The sequence below is a fragment of the Puma concolor genome, chromosome E4 (genome assembly GCF_028749965.1).
Source record: "Puma concolor isolate L17-30 chromosome E4, mPumCon1.1.hap2, whole genome shotgun sequence".
Classification (NCBI taxonomy): domain Eukaryota; kingdom Metazoa; phylum Chordata; class Mammalia; order Carnivora; family Felidae; genus Puma; species Puma concolor.
The window spans coordinates 25,048,270-25,065,830 of record NC_141683.1 but is presented as its reverse complement, the minus strand read 5'-3'; the positions used below and the strand labels follow the sequence as shown (position 1 = coordinate 25,065,830).

The following is a 17,561-nucleotide window of genomic DNA, read 5'->3' as shown; positions in this document are numbered from 1 at the left end:
TGGGCAAACTTCAGTGTTTGGATTTGCAGGAATTAAGTTTTAAAGAACTTAAATACATTGCTGTAAAATTGTCAAGGCGAGATTTGAACCCTGGTGGTCTGATTTCAGAACAACTTTGGTTATCCACCTATTAGGTGTTTCAAAGTGTATCAATTAGGAGTTAAGATGGTGGAGAAGTAGAGGGACAAAGATTTCCCTCCTCCCTCAAACAGCTGTATTGAGGTCAGAACACCTGGAACACCCAGGAAATCTATCTGCAGAGTGACAGAAAAATCTGCACAGGTGGCGGGGCGCCTGGGTGGCGCAGTCGGTTAAGCATCCGACTTCAGCCAGGTCACGATCTCACGGTCCGTGAGTTCGAGCCCCGCGTCGGGCTCTGGGCTGATGGCTCAGAGCCTGGAGCCTGTTTCCAATTCTGTGTCTCCCTCTCTCTCTGCCCCTCACCTGTTCATGCTCTGTCTCTCTCTGTCCCAAAAATAAATAAACGTTGAAAAAAAAATTTTTTTTAAATAAAAAAAAATCTGCACAGGTGGAGGGAGACAGCTTGACGGGACAGAGGTGTGTCTATGCGAATTGGGGGAGATAAAACATTATGGGCCCGGAGGGAAGGGTTCCCCCTCTGTGGAGAGACAAAAAGGAGAGAGAGAAACTGTGGATTGTGGTATTGTGTTAGGACAAGAGGAAAACCCTTCCAGACCACGGACTAGAAATGAGAAATCTAGGGAGATTGCTAGCGTACTTTGCGAACAGCCTTAGGAGCTGAAGACTGCAGTTTTCAAAAGTGTGTGCCATCCTATGGAAGAAATCTGCTTCCACGTGCATGCACTTGTGGGGAGGGGAGCCAGCCCCAGTGTAGTATCCCATCTCAGGGGCACAGTGGGGAGAATAGTCCCCTCCCTTGAGTACTGTGGAAGAGTGTATATTGCCTCCCCAAGGTTAAAAGACCCTGCATGTGCCTGCCATATGGGCAGGGTGGGGCAGCACTATCCTAGAACTGGTGCTGGGTCCTTTAAGACACCAGGTTTTGAATCCCAGCCTAGCACCTAAGAGGCATGGGGGAACTGTGGGACAGGGCAAAACACCTGCCTGAGCTACGTTGTGAGGGCTGCCTAAACAGCATGGTTTAAGACACCCAGTCCGGGGAGGAGAGATTTGGGTGTTGCCATTTTTCTCCCCATCACCAGCATGGTGCGGCTTCAGGGAACAGAATAGTGGCCCCTTGTGGAGGCCGACCCACTTACACAAAATCTCACCCCTCAGTGGATGGCAACTACTTATCTAATGGCGTGGGACTGATACTGGGTGAACCAGAGGGCCTCTCCTCCAGACCAGCACAGTCACCTGTCCCACATACAAACAGACAACTATCCTGTGGTATTATATATTACTGTGTTGCCATTTTCTTTTCTTTTTTTTTTTCCTTCTCTACTCTTTTCTATATTTTTCTTTCTACCTCTTCATTTTTTACTCTGGAATCAGGCTTAAACTTTCTGATTTGATTTTTTGTCAATATATATACATATATAACACGTGTTTTATACATATAAAAATATATTTATGTTACATATTAATAAATTAATAATAAATAATAATAAATTAACAATATAATAATAAATAATAAATTAATAAATACAAATTACATATATTATAAAAATATATATATTATATATATGTATTTTTTCTTTTTTTTGCTTTTTCTGTTTCTGTGTCTGTTTAATCAGGCATTTTTATTCTATTTTTTTTACACCTTTTCTATATCTCCATCTTTATTTTCCTTTTGCTCTCACTGGATTAACCCTTATAGTTTCTTTGATTTGTCTAACAATGGTCTAAACATTCTACCAGTATGACTAAGGAGAAGCTTTGTAGAAGACAAACGAGTGGGGTAGAGCAGCCAAAGACGCAACAATAGAGTGCATGCAACACACTCTAAAAACACTTCCTGAAAGGCCAGGCCCTGGGCCAGTGTATGACCCCTTTTTAATATAGTAGTTCTCGTTGGTGCAGGACAGATAACAAACCATTAAAACACATAAGAGACACAAACCTGGCAAAAGTGATGAAACAGAATTCTCCTGAAAAGAAATTCCAGGAAGACAGCCAGAGAATTGCTCAAACCAGATATAAACAATATATCTGAACAAGAATTTAGAATACCAGTCATACAACTAATAGCTGGGCTTGAAAAAAGCATAGACAACAGCAGAGAATCTATTGCTGCAGGGATTAAAGACGTAAGAAATAGACACAATGATTTAAGAAATGCTACAAATGAGATATGGAAAGGAAATTACTAGACCACAAAGGGCAATAAGAGACCTAAGTGATTCAATGAAACGAAATAATATCTATATCATTAGGAGTTCTAGAAGAAGAAATGAGAGAAAAAGGGCAGAAATTTTATTTGAACAAATCACAGCTAAGAACTTCCCTAATCTGGACAAGGAAATAGGCATCCAGGTCCAAGAGGCACAGAGAACTCCCTTCAAAATCAACAAAAACAGGTCAACACCAAGATATATCATAGTGAAACTGGCAAAATACAAAGACAAAAAGAGAATTCTGAACACCTCTAGGGACAAATGGGCCTTAACCTAAAAGGGTAGACACATAAGAGTAATAGACACACACACACTACCAAAACTCAAAAGGGAAGAAATAGAAAATTTGAACAAACCATAAGCAGAGAAGATATTGACTCAGTAATCAAAAATTGCCCAACAAATAAGAGTCCTAGGGCAGATGGCTTCCCAGGAGAAGTCTACCAGACACTTAAATACCTATTCTTCTCAAGCTGTTCCAAAAAATAAAATGAAAGAAAAGCTTTCAGGATCATTATACGAAGCCAGCATTACTTTGATTTCCAAAACTGACAAGAACCCACTAAAAAGGAGAATTACAGGCCAATATCTGATGAACATGGTACTGATCATGGTACTGAACATGGTACTGATGAACATGGGTACAAAAATTCTCAACAAGACACTAGCAAACCAAATTTAACACTATATTAAAAGAATCATTCAACATGATCAAGTGGGATTCATCCTAGGCTGCAGGGCTGGTTCAATTTTTGCAATTCAATCAACTTGATATATTACCTTAAAAGAAGAAGGATAAGAACCATATGATCCCGTCAATAGATGCAGAAAAAGCATTTTCTTAATAAAAACCTTCAAGGAAGTTGGGATAGAAGGAACATACTCTAACGTCATAAAAGCCATACATGAAATGCCCACAGTAAATATCATCCTCAATGGGGAAAAACAGAGAGCTTTCCCCCGGAGATCAAGAATACGCCAGGGATGTCCACTCTCACCACTGTTGTTTAACATAGTGTTGGAATCGCTAGCCTCAGCAATCAGACAACAAAATGAAATAAAAGGGATTCAAATTGGTAGAGAAGTGAAACGTTCACTCTTCGTGGATGACATGATAGTCTATAAGCAAAACCCACAAGACCCCACCAAAAAAATGCTAGAGCTGATACATGAATTCAGCACAATCACAGGATACAAAATTAATGTACAGAAATTGGTTGCATTCTACATACCAATAATGAAGCAAGAGAAAGAGACATCAAGGAATTGAACCCATTCACAAACGCAACAAGAACGATAAAATACCTAGGAATAAACCTAACCAAAGAGGTAAAAGATCTGTACACTGAAAAAAAAAACAAAAAAACAAACAAACCAGAAAGCTTATGAAAGAAGTTGAAGAAGACACATTGAAATGGAAAAACAGGGGCGCCTGGGTGGCACAGTCGGTTGAGCGTCCGACTTCAGCCAGGTCACGATCTCACGGTCCATGAGATCGAGCCCCGCGTCGGGCTCTGGGCTGATGGCTCAGAGCCTGGAGCCTGTTTCCGATTCTGTGTCTCCCTCTCTCTCTGCCCCTCCCCCGTTCATGCTCTGTCTCTCTCTGTCCCAAAAATAAATAAACGTTGAAAAAAAAAAAAAAATTTAAAAAAGAAATGCAGAGACAGTTCAGGGCTAGCAACCACACCAAAGGCACACTGTAGCTACAGACTGAACTATAATCTCAATATTTCTACGAAATGCCTGTTGGCCTTTCCTGGAGTTTTGGCTTGAGGAGCAGACTTCTGGTTTGGCACACATCTAGGGTCCTACTTAGGTGTTCTCTGGGGACAGAAGCCACTGGAGGCCATCTTTGTGATATTCCTCTGCTTCCCTCTAGGTCAAAGGTATCTCTAGGAATGGAGCTTATACTTTTCTATGGCACCCTGGCTTCTGTGTCAGCCAGCCAGGGTTTACCTCTAGACTGCCTGGCTCTGGTGACCAGCTGTGCTTATGATTGTGGGTCCCACAGGACTGTCACAAATGGAGAAAGTTCTCAACCAGATACCACCCAGTGCACAGAAGAGAGGTAGGAGACTAAAGAATATATGTTTTATGTGAAAGAGGTCTATTAGCCTATCTTCATAGGTGAGGCCTGAGAAACAGACTTTTCACTAAACAGACAACTAAGGGCCAACTGTAATCCTCTCCAGAGACCTCCAGAGACCACAGTTATGTTTTTGCTGCATTCCAGAGTGTTGGTATCTCCTAGAAGGGTGCTTATACACACATCTGGTGCCCAGTTTTTGCATCTGGTGCCCTGGGCTTTGTGATAGATGTCCAGGTGTTGCCCCTTGATCTCCTGCCTCGGTGGCTACCAGGGCTTGTGTTCATGAATTCAAAGAGATGATGGCAGATAAAAGAAACAATTCTGAACTGGCTATCACTCCATTGCTCAGTTCAGAAGGAGTGGACATCTCCCAGTCTTCCCTTGAAAGGGGTATATTTGCATAGTTTAACCTTTGCTGCCTGAGGGCCTGGCTTCCAATCAGCCTAAATCTAGGTGTTGACTGAGACCCTTCCTTCTGGGACACTGTCAGGTCTTGACAAACTCTCAACTACTGGGAGCCACTAAAAATAACACTGGCTAATTATACAATCACAAGACTTGAGAGACATCCACGAACTAGGCTACTAGGGTTGAACAATAATGATTATCTCCTAAGTGACACCATTCCTTCAAGACTAGCAGAGGTGGCTATTTTTTCCAATGCACAGAAGCCAACCACAGAGAATCAAGGAAAATTAAGAAAAAGAGGAATATGTTAAAACTGAAAGAACAAGATAAAACCACAGGAAAAAAGCCTTTAACTGCATGAAAATAAGTGATTTACCTTAAAATAAGTGATAAAGAGTTAAAAATAATGGTTATAAAGATCCTCACTAAGCTTAGGAGAAGAATGGGTAAGCATGGGGAGTATTTCAACAAAGAGAAAATATAAGAAAGTACCAAGTAGAAGTCACAGAGCTGAAGAATACAATAATCGTACTGAAAAATACAATAAAGTATTTCAACAGCAGCCTAGAGGAAGTAGAAAAAAGGATCAGTAACTTAAAGGCAGGCTGGGAGAACTCACTCAATCAAACCAGCACAAAGAAAGAAGAATAAAAATGTATAAAGACTTTGCACTGATGGACACTGATGGGACAACCTCAGCAGACCAACATTTACACTATAGGAGTTCCAGAAGAAGAAAGGGGCAGGAAACTTCTTTGAAAAAATAGTGACTGAAAATTTCCCTATCCTGGGAAAGAAAATAGACATATAGATACAGGAAGCCTATAGAGTTGCAAAAATGATGAACTCAAAGAAACCCACACCAATGCACGTTATAGTTAAAATGTCAAAAGTTAGGGGCGCCTGGGTGGCTCAGTCGGTTAAGCGTCCGACTTCGGCTCAGGTCATGATCTCATGGTCAGTGAGTTCGAGCCCCACGTCGGGCTCTGTGCCGACAGCTCAGAGCCTGGAGCCCGTTTCAGATTCTGTGTCTCCCTCTCTCTCTGCCCCTCCCCTGTTCATGCTCTGTGTCTCTCTCTGTCTCAAAAATAAATAAACGTTAAAAAAAAATTTTTTTTTAAAAAAACGTCAAAAGTCAAAGGCAGAGAAAGAATCTGAAAAGCAGCAAGAGGAAAACAACTTGGTACACAGAGAGAAAAAGTTTTCCAGATGAGCAAAAGCTAAAGAAGTTAATCACCATGAGACCAGCATTATGAGAACTGTTAACAGGAATTCTTTAAGTTGAGGTAAAAGGGTGCTAATTAGTAACAGGAAAACATATAAATCTCATTTGTAAAGGTAAATATATAGTAAAATTCAAAATAATCTAATGTAAAGGTGGTGGGTTAGTCAATTATAAAGTTAGTAGGAAGGTTAAAAAGGCAAAAGAAGTAAAAGTAAGTATAACTAAAATAATTCATTAAAAAATACACAAAACATGTAAATTGTGACATCAAAAATAAAAACATGGGAGGAGTGAAAAGGTAGAGCATTAGAACACAATGAAAGTTAGGTTCTTTTCAAGTTAAAGTAGACTGTTATAAATACAAATTGTTTTATGGAAGCCTTGTGGTAATCACAAAGCAAAAACTTTTGGTAGATGCACAAAAATTAAAGAGAAAGAAATCTAGGCATACTACTGCAGAAAATAAATCACAAAGAAATACAGCAAGAGAAGAAGAAAGGACAAAAGGAATTACAAAAAATGGGAAAACAACTAACAAAATGGCAATAAGTACACTCCTATCAATAATTACTTTAAACGTAAATGTACTAAATACTCCAATCAAAAGATACAGCATGGCTGAATAGATTAAAAAAAAAAAAAGGACCCATCTGTATGCTGCCTACAAGAGACTCAGTTCAGAAATTAAGGACACATAGACTTAAAGTGAGGGGATAGAAAAAGATATTCCATGCAAATGAAAACAAAACAGTGGCTCAGTCAGTTAAGCACCCGACCTTCAATTTTACTGCAGGTCATGATGCACAGCTGTGAGATCAAGTTGCATGTCAGGATCCACTCTGGGCATGGAGCCTGCTTACAATTCTCTCTCTCTCTCCCTCTACTGCTTGTGCTCTCTCTCCCTCGCTCAAAAAAAAAAAAAAAAAAAAAAAACCAATAAAAACACAAAACCTAGTGTACCTATATTTATATAGGACAAATAGACGTTTTAACACAAAGACTGTAATAAAAGACAAAGATGGGCATTACATAAAGGGGTTCATCCCATAAGAGAATATAATACCTGTAAATTTTAAGCAGCCAACATAAGAGCACCTAAAATGTAGAGCAAATATTAACAGAAATAAAGGGAAAATAGACAGTAATACAATAATTAATACTCCCACTTTCATCAATGGATAGATCATCGAGGAAAAAATCAATAAGGAGACATTGACGTTGTGATGTTAGACCATATGTAGTTACCAGACATATGCAGAATATCCATCTAAAACTAACAGAACACACCGTCTTATCAAGCATACATGGAACCTTCTTTATGACAGACGTATGTTATACCACAAAACAAGTCTTAACACTAAGAAGACTGAAATCATATCAAATAGCTCTTCTGAGAACAATGGTATGAAACTAATAAATCAATTTCAGGAATAAAACTGGGAAATCCACAAATACATGGAGATTAAACAACATGCTACTGAATGGGTCAAATTTAAAAAAAAAGTAAAAGAGGATCAAAACTACCAAGAGACAAATGAAAATGGAAATACAACATATCAAAACTTATGAAATGCAGCAAAAGCAGTTATCATAGTACATGCTTACATCAAGAAGCAAGAAACCTCAAATGAACCAATTTTACATCTCAAGGAGCTAGAAAATGAAGAACAAACAAAACCTAAAGTTAGTAGAAGGCAGGAAATGACAAAGATCAGAGTGGAAATGAATGAAATAAAGGCTTAGAAAATAGAAAATATCAATAGAAATACCAATAAGATGAGTAACACTAAAGGCAGAATTTTGAAAAGATAAACAAAATTGACAAGCCATTAATTAGACTCACCAAGAAAAAAGAGAAAACTCAGATATGCTCTGAGTGTGTGTATACAAACACACACACACACACACACACACACACACACACACACACACACACAACCTATATATTATCAGAAATGAAAGAGGAGATGTACAATTGATACCAGAGAAATATAAAGGCCATAAGAGACTACTATGAACAATTATACAACAATAAATTGGACAACATAGAAGAGACGGATAAATTCATAAAAACATACAGCCTACCAAGACTAACTCATGAAGAAATAGAAAATCTGAAAGACTAATTACTAGTCAGGAGATTACATCAGTAGCCTAAAATCTCACAAAAACTAAAGTCTAAGACCAGATGCCTTCACTGGTTATTTCTATCAAACATTTAAAGAAGGATTGATCCCAATACTTTTCTAACTCTTCCAAAATATAGAAGAGGAGGGATTACTTCCAAACTTGTTTTATGAGGCCAGCATTATCCTGATATCAAAACCTGAGAAAAACACCATGAGAAAAGAAAATTACAGCCCAATACCTAAAAGACTTAGGTGCAAAAATCTTCAACAAAATATTAGCAAACTGAATTCAATAATACATTAAAAGGATGATACACTTTAATCAAGTAGGGGACTCATTCTAGGGATGCAAGGATGGTTCAACACCCACAAATCAGTGTGATAAACCACATTAATAAAATGAGGGAATAAAAAAATCACATGATCATCTCAATAGATGTACAAAAAGCATTTGATAAAATTCTACATTTTTTACGATCAAACTCTCAACATAGTGGATGTAGAGTGAACATATTGCATTGTGATAAAGCTATATACGACCACTCCACACAAACTTTATACTTAATAATGAAGATCAGGACCAAGATTAGAATGCCCACTCTCACCACTTCTATTCAACAACTTAGTACTGGAAGTCCTAACTAGAGTACTTAGGCAAAAAAAGAAAGAAAAGGCATCCATTCAAGAAAGGAAGAAATAAATCTGTCACTATTTTCAGATGACATGATATTATATACATAAAACCCTAAAAACTCCACCCAAACTCCTATGAATTAATAAATGAATTCATTTATTCATATAAAAATGCAGGATACAAAATCAATGTACAAACATCTGGTATGTTTCTACACACTAATAAACTATCAAAAAAGGAAATTAAGAAAACAATCCCATTTACAATAGCATCAAAACAAAGAAAATATCTAGGAATAAATCTATCCAAGAAGGTGAAAGATCTGTATCCTGAAAACTCTAGACAACGATGAAGTAAATCAAAGACACAAATAAATGAAAGATAGTCCATATTCATGAATTGGAAGAGTTAATATTGTTAGAATGTTCATACCACCCAAAGCTATCTATAGAGATTCAGTGCAATTCCTATCAAAATTCTAAAGGCATTTTTCACAAAAATAGAAGAAGCAATCCTAAAATGTGTTTGTAATCACAAAAGAATCCAAATAGTCAAAGAAATCCTGAGAAAGAAGAACAAAGCTAGAGGCATCATGCTTCAAGGTTTCAAACTATATTACAAAATTAGAGTAATCAAAACAGTACAGTATTAGCATCCGACACATAGCTCAACAGAACAGAGAGCCTAGAAATAAACTCATGCATTTAAGGTCAGATAATTTATGACAAAGAAGCCAAGAAGATGCAGTGAGGAGAGGACAGTCTCTTCAATAAGTGGTGTTGTGGAAACTGCACAGCCACATACAAAAGAATGAATCTGGAACACTATCTACAACATACACGAAAACTAACACAAAATGGACGAGAGACCTGAAAACATAAAACTCCTGGAAGAAAACATAGGGGATAAGTTCCTTGACATTGATCTTGGCAATTATTTTGTAGAATTCACACCAAAAGCAAAGGCAACCCAGGCAAAACTAAACAAGTGGGACTGCATTAAACCAACTACTTCTGCACAATAAAGGAAACCATCCACAAACTGATGAGTAGCCTAATGAGTGGGAGGAAATATTTGCAAATCATATGACTGATAAGGGGAAACATCCAAAATATATTTTAAAAACTCATATAATTCAGTAACAACAATAACTAAAAGCCCAATCTGAATAACACATGGGCAGACGATCTGGACAGACATTGTTTCTAGCAAAGAAACACAGATGACCAAAAGACACATGAAAAGATGCTCAACTTAATTTATCATCAGAGAAATGAAAATCAAAACCACAATAAGATATTACTTGATACTTGTTTACATGGCTTCATCACAAAGAGAAAAAAATGTTAGTGAGGATATGGAGAAAAGGGAGCATTTCTGCCCTGTTAATGGGAATGTAGATTGGTGCAGCCACTATGAAAACGGCATGGAGGTTTCTCAAATAATTAACAGAACTACCATATGATCCAACAATTCCACTTCTGGGTATTTATCTGAAGGAAAGGAAAACACTAACTGAAAAGGACATATGTGCCCCATATTCACTGCAGCATTATTACAATAGTCAAACTGTGGAAGCAATCTAAGTGTCCATTACTGGATGAGTGCATAAGAAACTAGGATTAGTATTCAGCCAATAAAAGAAGGAAATGTTGCCATTTGTGATGACATGGATGGACTTGGAGGGCACCATGCTAAATGAAATAAATCAGACAGAGAAAGACAAATACTACATGAGCTATATTTGGAATCTAAAAATACCAAACTCTTAGATAAAGAGAACAGAGTGGGGGTTGCCAGAGGCAAGGCCTGAAGGGCAGGAGAAACGGGTCAAGGGAGGTCGAAAGGTACAAACTACCAGTAATAAAATAATAAAATGATGGGGATGTAAGGTACAGACAGCATGGTGACTACAGTTATTAATACTGCATTGTATATTTGAAAGTTGCTAAGAGAGTAGATCTTAAAGGTGCTTCCACAAGAAAAAACATGTTAACGATGTGGTGATAGATTTAACTACAATTGTGTTTGAAGTCATTCCACAATATATAAAAGTATCAAATCATGTTGCACATTTGAAACTAATATAATGTTATATGTCGATTATATCTCAATCATTCAATCATTCAGTATTTTTATTATAATTGTTTTACACATTAAGGTCTGTTTCATGTTGATAGGGTCTTTTGATTTGAAAATTCATTTTGGAGTTATCCCTAGAATTAATATGGAGGCCACTGACCTACTTTTTGTATCATAATGTATTCATATATTATCCAGTGTAAGTGCAGTACACCTGTACAACCAAATGTGGTATGTAAAGGAAAGGGATAGAACTACAGAGACAAAAAATACCTGGAAAAGAGTAGAGGAAACATTCCCCAGGAAAAAAGACAGTACTCTGTTGAATTGAATGGAATTTTGTTACATGGATGGTTTTGGAAAATTCTACAGTGTCTTTTTCTCCCTTCAAAAAGAGGAGCCTAATTCTCCTCCCTTTGAGTATGCAGGACTTAGAGACCCACTTCTAAAGTCTAGATATGGCTAAAGTGACAGTGTGTGACTAGTTTGTAAATGGTACGGAAGCTTCTGCCGCTCTCTCTATCAGATCATGAGCTCTGGAGAAAGTTAGCTGCCATTCGTGAAGCCTATGGAGATTCCCATGTGGTAAGTTACTGAAGCTTCCTGCCAAAAGCCTTATGAGTCAGCTGTCTTGGAGGCAGATCCTCCGGCCCCACCAAGCCATCAGGTGACTGCAGCCTAGGTCAACATCCTGACTGCAACACAAGAAGCGCCTGGCTCAGAACTAGCTAGCTAAGCCACTCCCAAATTCCTGACCCATAGAAACTCTGAGAAGATAAAGGTGTGTGGTTTGAAGCCAATATGTTTTGGGGGAAATCTGTTACACAGAAATAAAGAACTAATATATCAGGTGTTCAATGACACTAGCCTTACCAAATGTTTTATTTATTTATTATTTATTTGATTATGCCAGCTTTACTCATAATTGGTAAAACGTAGAAACAACCAAGATGTCCACCAGTATACGAATCTAATGAAGAAACCGTGATATATCCAGGCAATGGAGTATCATTTACAGCCAGAAGAAATGACCTCTCATATCATGAAAAGACTTGGAGGAATCACAAAAGCTATTTCTCAGCATTAAAAAAAAAATCTGGGGGCACCTGGGTGGCTCAGTCGGTTAAGCAACTAATTTCGGCTCAGGTCATGATCTCGTGGTTTGTGAGTTCGAGCCCCACATTGGGATCTGTGCTGACAGCTCAGAGCCTGGAGCCTGCTTCGGATTCTGTGTCTCCCTTTCTGTCTGCCCCTCCCCAGCTCACGCTCTGTCTCTCTTTCCCTCAAAAATAAATAAACATTAAAAAAAATTTTTTAAAAAATCTGAAAATGCTACAGGATGCATGAGCCCCACTGTATGACATTCTGGTTGCAGAGAATGAGCAAGGGGAGGAATCAATAGGTGGAGCACAGAGGATTTTTAGGGCAGTGAAAAGCTCTGTATGATACCATAATGATGGACATGTCACTATACAAACTTGACATATACATATGTCACTTGTCCAAACCTGTAGAATGTACATCAAGAGTGAACTCTAAGATAAACTACTGACTTTGGGTAATATGATGGATGAATGCAGATTCATCATTGTAAAAACATACCTTTTGGGATGGGGGGATGTTGATAAATGGGGAAGGTATGCATGTGTGGCAACACTGAGTGTATAGGAAGTTTCTGTACCTTCCTGTCAATTTTGCTGTGAACGTAAAATTGCTTTAGGTAAGTTATTTGTTTCAAGTTTTAATTTAAATTCCAGTTTGTTCACATTTAGTGTAATAGTAGTTTCAGGAGTAGAATTTAGGGATTCATCACTTACATATAACACCCAGTGGTCATGAACACACGTGCCCTATTTAATACTCATCACTTATTTAACCCGTAACCCTCCTCCCCCGCCTACCTCACCTCCAGCAACCCTCAGTTTGTTCTCTATAGTTATGTGTCTCTTTTATGTATTGCCTCTATTTCCTCCCATGTTCATCTGTTTCATTTCTTAAATTCCACATATGAATGAAATCGTATGGTATTTGTCTTTCTCTGACTTATTTCACTTAGCATAATATATTCTAGCTCCATCCATGTCATTGCAAACGGCAAGATTTTATTGTTTTTGATGGATGAGGAATTTTCCAGAGTAAATATATACCAGAAGTTCTTTATCCATTCATCAGCTGATGGACATTTGGGCTTTTTCCATACTTTGGCTATTGTTGATAATGCTGCATTGGGGTGCATGTATCCCTTTGAATCACTATTTTTGTATCCTTTGAGCAAATACCTAGTAGTGTAATTGCTTGACTTAAAAAAAAAATTTTTTTTAATCTTTATTATTTATTTTTGAGAGAGAGAGAGACAGTGTGAGCAGGGGAGGGACAGAGAGAGAGGGAGACACAGAATCCGAAGCAGCTCCAGGCTCTGAGCTGTCAGCACAGAGCCCGATATGGGGCTCGAACTCATGAAACGCAGGATCATGACCTGAGCTGAAGTGGGAAGCTTAACTGACTGAACCACCCAGGCGCCCCTGACTTTTTGAGGAACCTCCATACTGTTTCCCAGGGGGGCTGCACCCGTTTCATTTTCCACCAACAACGTAAGAGGTTTACCCTTTCTCTTTAACCTCACCAACATCTGTTGTTTCCTGTGTTGTTAGTTTTAGCCATTTTGACAGGTATGAGGTGATATGTTATTTTATTCTGATTTGTATTTCCCTGATGATGTATGATGTTGAGCATCTTTTCATGTGTCTGTTAGCCATCTGGATGTCTTTTTTGCAAACATCTATAAATAACTTCTCAAACTTAACACACAAAAAACAAATAATCCAGTTAAGAAATGGGCAAAGGACATGAATAGACATTTTCCAAAGAAGACATCCAGGTGGCTAACAGACACATGAAAAGATGGTCAATAACACTCACCATCAGGGAAATACAAATCAAATGGTTTAATTCAGATATTAGAATTACATTAGAGAAATTCATAAACACATATTTAATACCAAATAGCAAAAATTAAATAGCTTTTAATTTTCAAAAATGTGGCTTAGATTGTATTAGAATTATCTACTTTGAAAAGAAAAGAATGTCTCTGTAGGCTCTGCTTTATATACACAGTAAGGCAAATACTTGGATTTACTGTGTACTCATTTTTGTTGTTGTTAAAGAGACAATAATTTCAGAATTTAGAAGTAGGTCAAGATAGAATGGAACTTACTAGTACATCCTGGCTGAGGTACCCAGCCTCTACTCGTACATGTTGCCATATTTCCTTGGGTTGAACGATCAAAGCCAGTTTTACAATTGTATGTGATTTCATCTCCACTTCTGTATCTGATGCTTTCTGGTGCATAGTTACCATTTTCAATGTGAGGAGAAGCACATATGATTTCTGGGAAAAAAAAAGAATATGTAGGTAATGTTGAAATCACTACCCATTAAAATAATCAAGTACATAAAAATATAGAAAGTGGGTATTATTATTTTTTGTCCCTACCACAGCATAAAATGGGATTAATGTGAGTTTAGTCTTATATCCTTCCCATCATATCATTCATGTCCCACCACTATATCTCACATCTGATATATTTGTGCCCCCTGGACTCTTGAATCCTTTCTCCAAAGCCATCACATATATCATAATATTCTATATGTGGCAATAAACTCATGACATATCACTTCAACTCTTCTTACAAACTATTCAACTTCCCTGGCATCTGTGATTCTCCTAGGACTGTTTACAAACGGCTTGAGTCTCTTCCTTCCAGACACTTAGTAGGATTTCATATCCCTGCCAAGAATTAAATGTGGTCTTCTGATTTACACAGTCAAGAAAATGAGTAAAGTAACACGTTTCCCTTTAGGGAGGAAGTTTTAAAAAGCCACTGTGAATTTTTATGTTCTTTTTTCTAGCTGCAGAGATTAAGGACAGCCATGGAGAGGTGATGTCTCTACCCTTGATTCTTACAGCTACTATAATGAGCAGAGTCCCTTCAGACCTACATTGGAAGTGAGCATAAACAGGAAATAAACTTCAGTTTTTTAGGCTATTGAAATTCTGGAATACATTTTTATTAGTATAATAGAATAAACTAGTCCAGGGTTTGGAGAAAACCTTTTATGTAAAGAACCAGATAAAAGGTTTCTGTCCCAGCTACTCAACACGAACACAGCCCTAAAAGACACATAAACAAATGAGCATGGCTGTATTCCAATAAAACTTTGTTTACACAAAGGGCAAAGGATGGATTTGATTTTCAGACTATAATGTGCTCTCCCATGACCTACTCTGTCTTAATTTGTAAAGTTCTGTCTCAGTTCTTTCCATCAACTTTGCTAATATCTAGCCAATGGATCAATCTGCAAAATTCCTTGTATAATAAAATATCATACCTTTAAACTATTGAAGAAATGTTACATAACCATTTATATTAGTGCCATGGTGGACATTCAGCAATGCCAAAAATCCATTTATATGCCCCCAATTTACTTCCTATTCCATTTCCCAAAGTAACTTTCATCACAGTCTCATCATTTTCTTCAAAAGCCATCTAACACAATAGTTCCGTCATCAACAAATAAATCCTTGCATTCACACATAACAAATTTCAGACTACTAGCTGTGGGTTCCCTAGATTTCTTACTAACACGTCCTTAACTGTGGCTACATCTGTTTGAACTTTAGCCTTTCTCTTACTTGTTGACGATGAGATGTTTATTTCATTCAAGTTAGCTTTTCAAAAGTTTAATTCTTCCATCGAGCATGAACCATTGTATATTCCTTCCCTCTCTCATTTTGTCTACTATTCTCTCTTAAATGGATATGCAAGCTTCTCCAATTTTAAATTCCTTATCTCATCCCTTTTTCCAAGGTTGTTAATGTACTATACTTCTCTCCTTCACAGCCAAGATCCTTCAAATATCATCTTCCAATTAGTCTGGTTTTCAATCTCCCACTTATTCTTCAACCTACTGCTATCTGGCTTTTGACATCTTTAACATGCTGGTGCTATTAAGACAAAAGTCACCAATGTCCTCCAATTTCCAAATCCAAAATCTCTATGAATTGCTCATATCACAGTGACTGGTATTATATACTATGGGCTCCTTAATTATTTGTTGAACTGAATAGATAAAAACCCTCTGTAATATTCGACACTGTTGATCACTGACTTACTGGCATTCTCCAATGCCCTGCATTCTTATGTTTTCCTACTTCTCCTTATTTTTGTCTGAACAGTACTATTTTATTTTATTTATTTTACTTAGAGCTGCCCTCCTTCCTCTGCTCTACTTAATTTTAGGCCCTGTCTACTTCTCAGATCTCATCTCCTACCAAGGTCCCACTTACTCTATACGACCAACACAATAGCCTTCTTTCTGGTGTTCACACATGCCAGGCTTATTTATATCACTTGCACTTTTTATTCCTTATTTCTTGGGTGATGCTCCTCTAGATCTTCCGGCTGACTCTTATCACCACCTCAGAAATATCTTCCCTGAAGACCCAACGAGTATTGTATGAATGAATATCTATGCTTTACAGTTGGTTCTACATGAGTATTTGTCCTTGATTTTGTTGTTTGCTTCTTCACATTTTCTCTGTGAATCAAGATACTTCCACAATAAAAAGCTATCAGCATTATGCTAATAACTCTTCAGTGAGATCCAAATCCATATATCCAACGGAAGCTTCACACTAGACAGGTCCATGTGAATAATTCAAAGGCATATCCAACTAATTACATGCCAACTAAATCAACCTTTTCTCAAAATATGCTTTTCCTCCTGTGTTCAACATTTTAATTTGTGACACAAAAACCTCATGACAGGAGCCTGGAAATTTACCTCACCTTCCCTCCTCCCCATCACTTCAATGTTCATTCACACAGCACATTCTATAATCTTATAATTATTGCTTAAACATCTCCTCCCCTTCATACCATGCTTCCACTGTGTACATCCAACTCTTAGAGGTTTTATGATAGTCTTTTAATTGGTCTTAAATTTGTACTTCATTCCTCCAGAATAAGCTTTAATAAGTCTCTTTTCTAAACATGATACTATACTTATATTAGCAATGGTTATATTAGAAAGAATATGTGACCATCTAACCACAAATCTTAAGTATGTCTACATTGCTTGATTTTAATTGACACTACCTTGAGATGAGCCTTAATGTACCTTAAATGTAACCTTAAATTTACTTTTAGTTTTTTCTCCTCACTTTATTCTGCTCTATCATATTTTCACAGACCTTTGCAGTGGAGTTTATCATATATTAATTTTTACTTCATAGTGTGGCTTAATTTTGAAGTCAAAAGCTACAAGATATAAAAACAAGAGTTTTACTAAGAGGCCAAACAAAAAATACTGGGAGAATTTGTTAAATAATTTTTAATAAATTTGTAATAATAATTTTGTTAAAATAATTAAAATAGAATAACTTCAGGTGATTACTTTTGAGCAGAAGACATAAATTCAATGATAAATTGTAACCCCTACTTTCATAATTTCCATTAAAATAAATGATGCTAGTAAAACATTGCCAGGGCAAGTACCTCTATCTAAAACAGTACTGGAGAATGTCTGCATGTGTGGGGTCACATTTTCTCCTACTGTTAGATACCACCAGTAAGCATTTGAGATAAGAACAATAATTTAATGCTAGCACTCT

General features: G+C 37.3%; 1 protein-coding gene across 4 annotated transcripts in view; it reads right to left on the bottom strand.

The window, feature by feature from the left end:
* LOC112864795 (complement factor H) overlaps positions 1-17,561 on the bottom strand; it is a 102,911-nt gene that overhangs the window by 52,736 nt on the left and 32,614 nt on the right. For all 4 annotated transcript variants that reach the window (XM_086694821.1, XM_086694823.1, XM_086694822.1 and 1 more), the window contains one exon: positions 14,103-14,276. In XM_086694821.1, the coding sequence (XP_086550947.1) occupies positions 14,103-14,276 (174 nt within the window). The remainder of the gene's footprint in view (positions 1-14,102; positions 14,277-17,561) is intronic.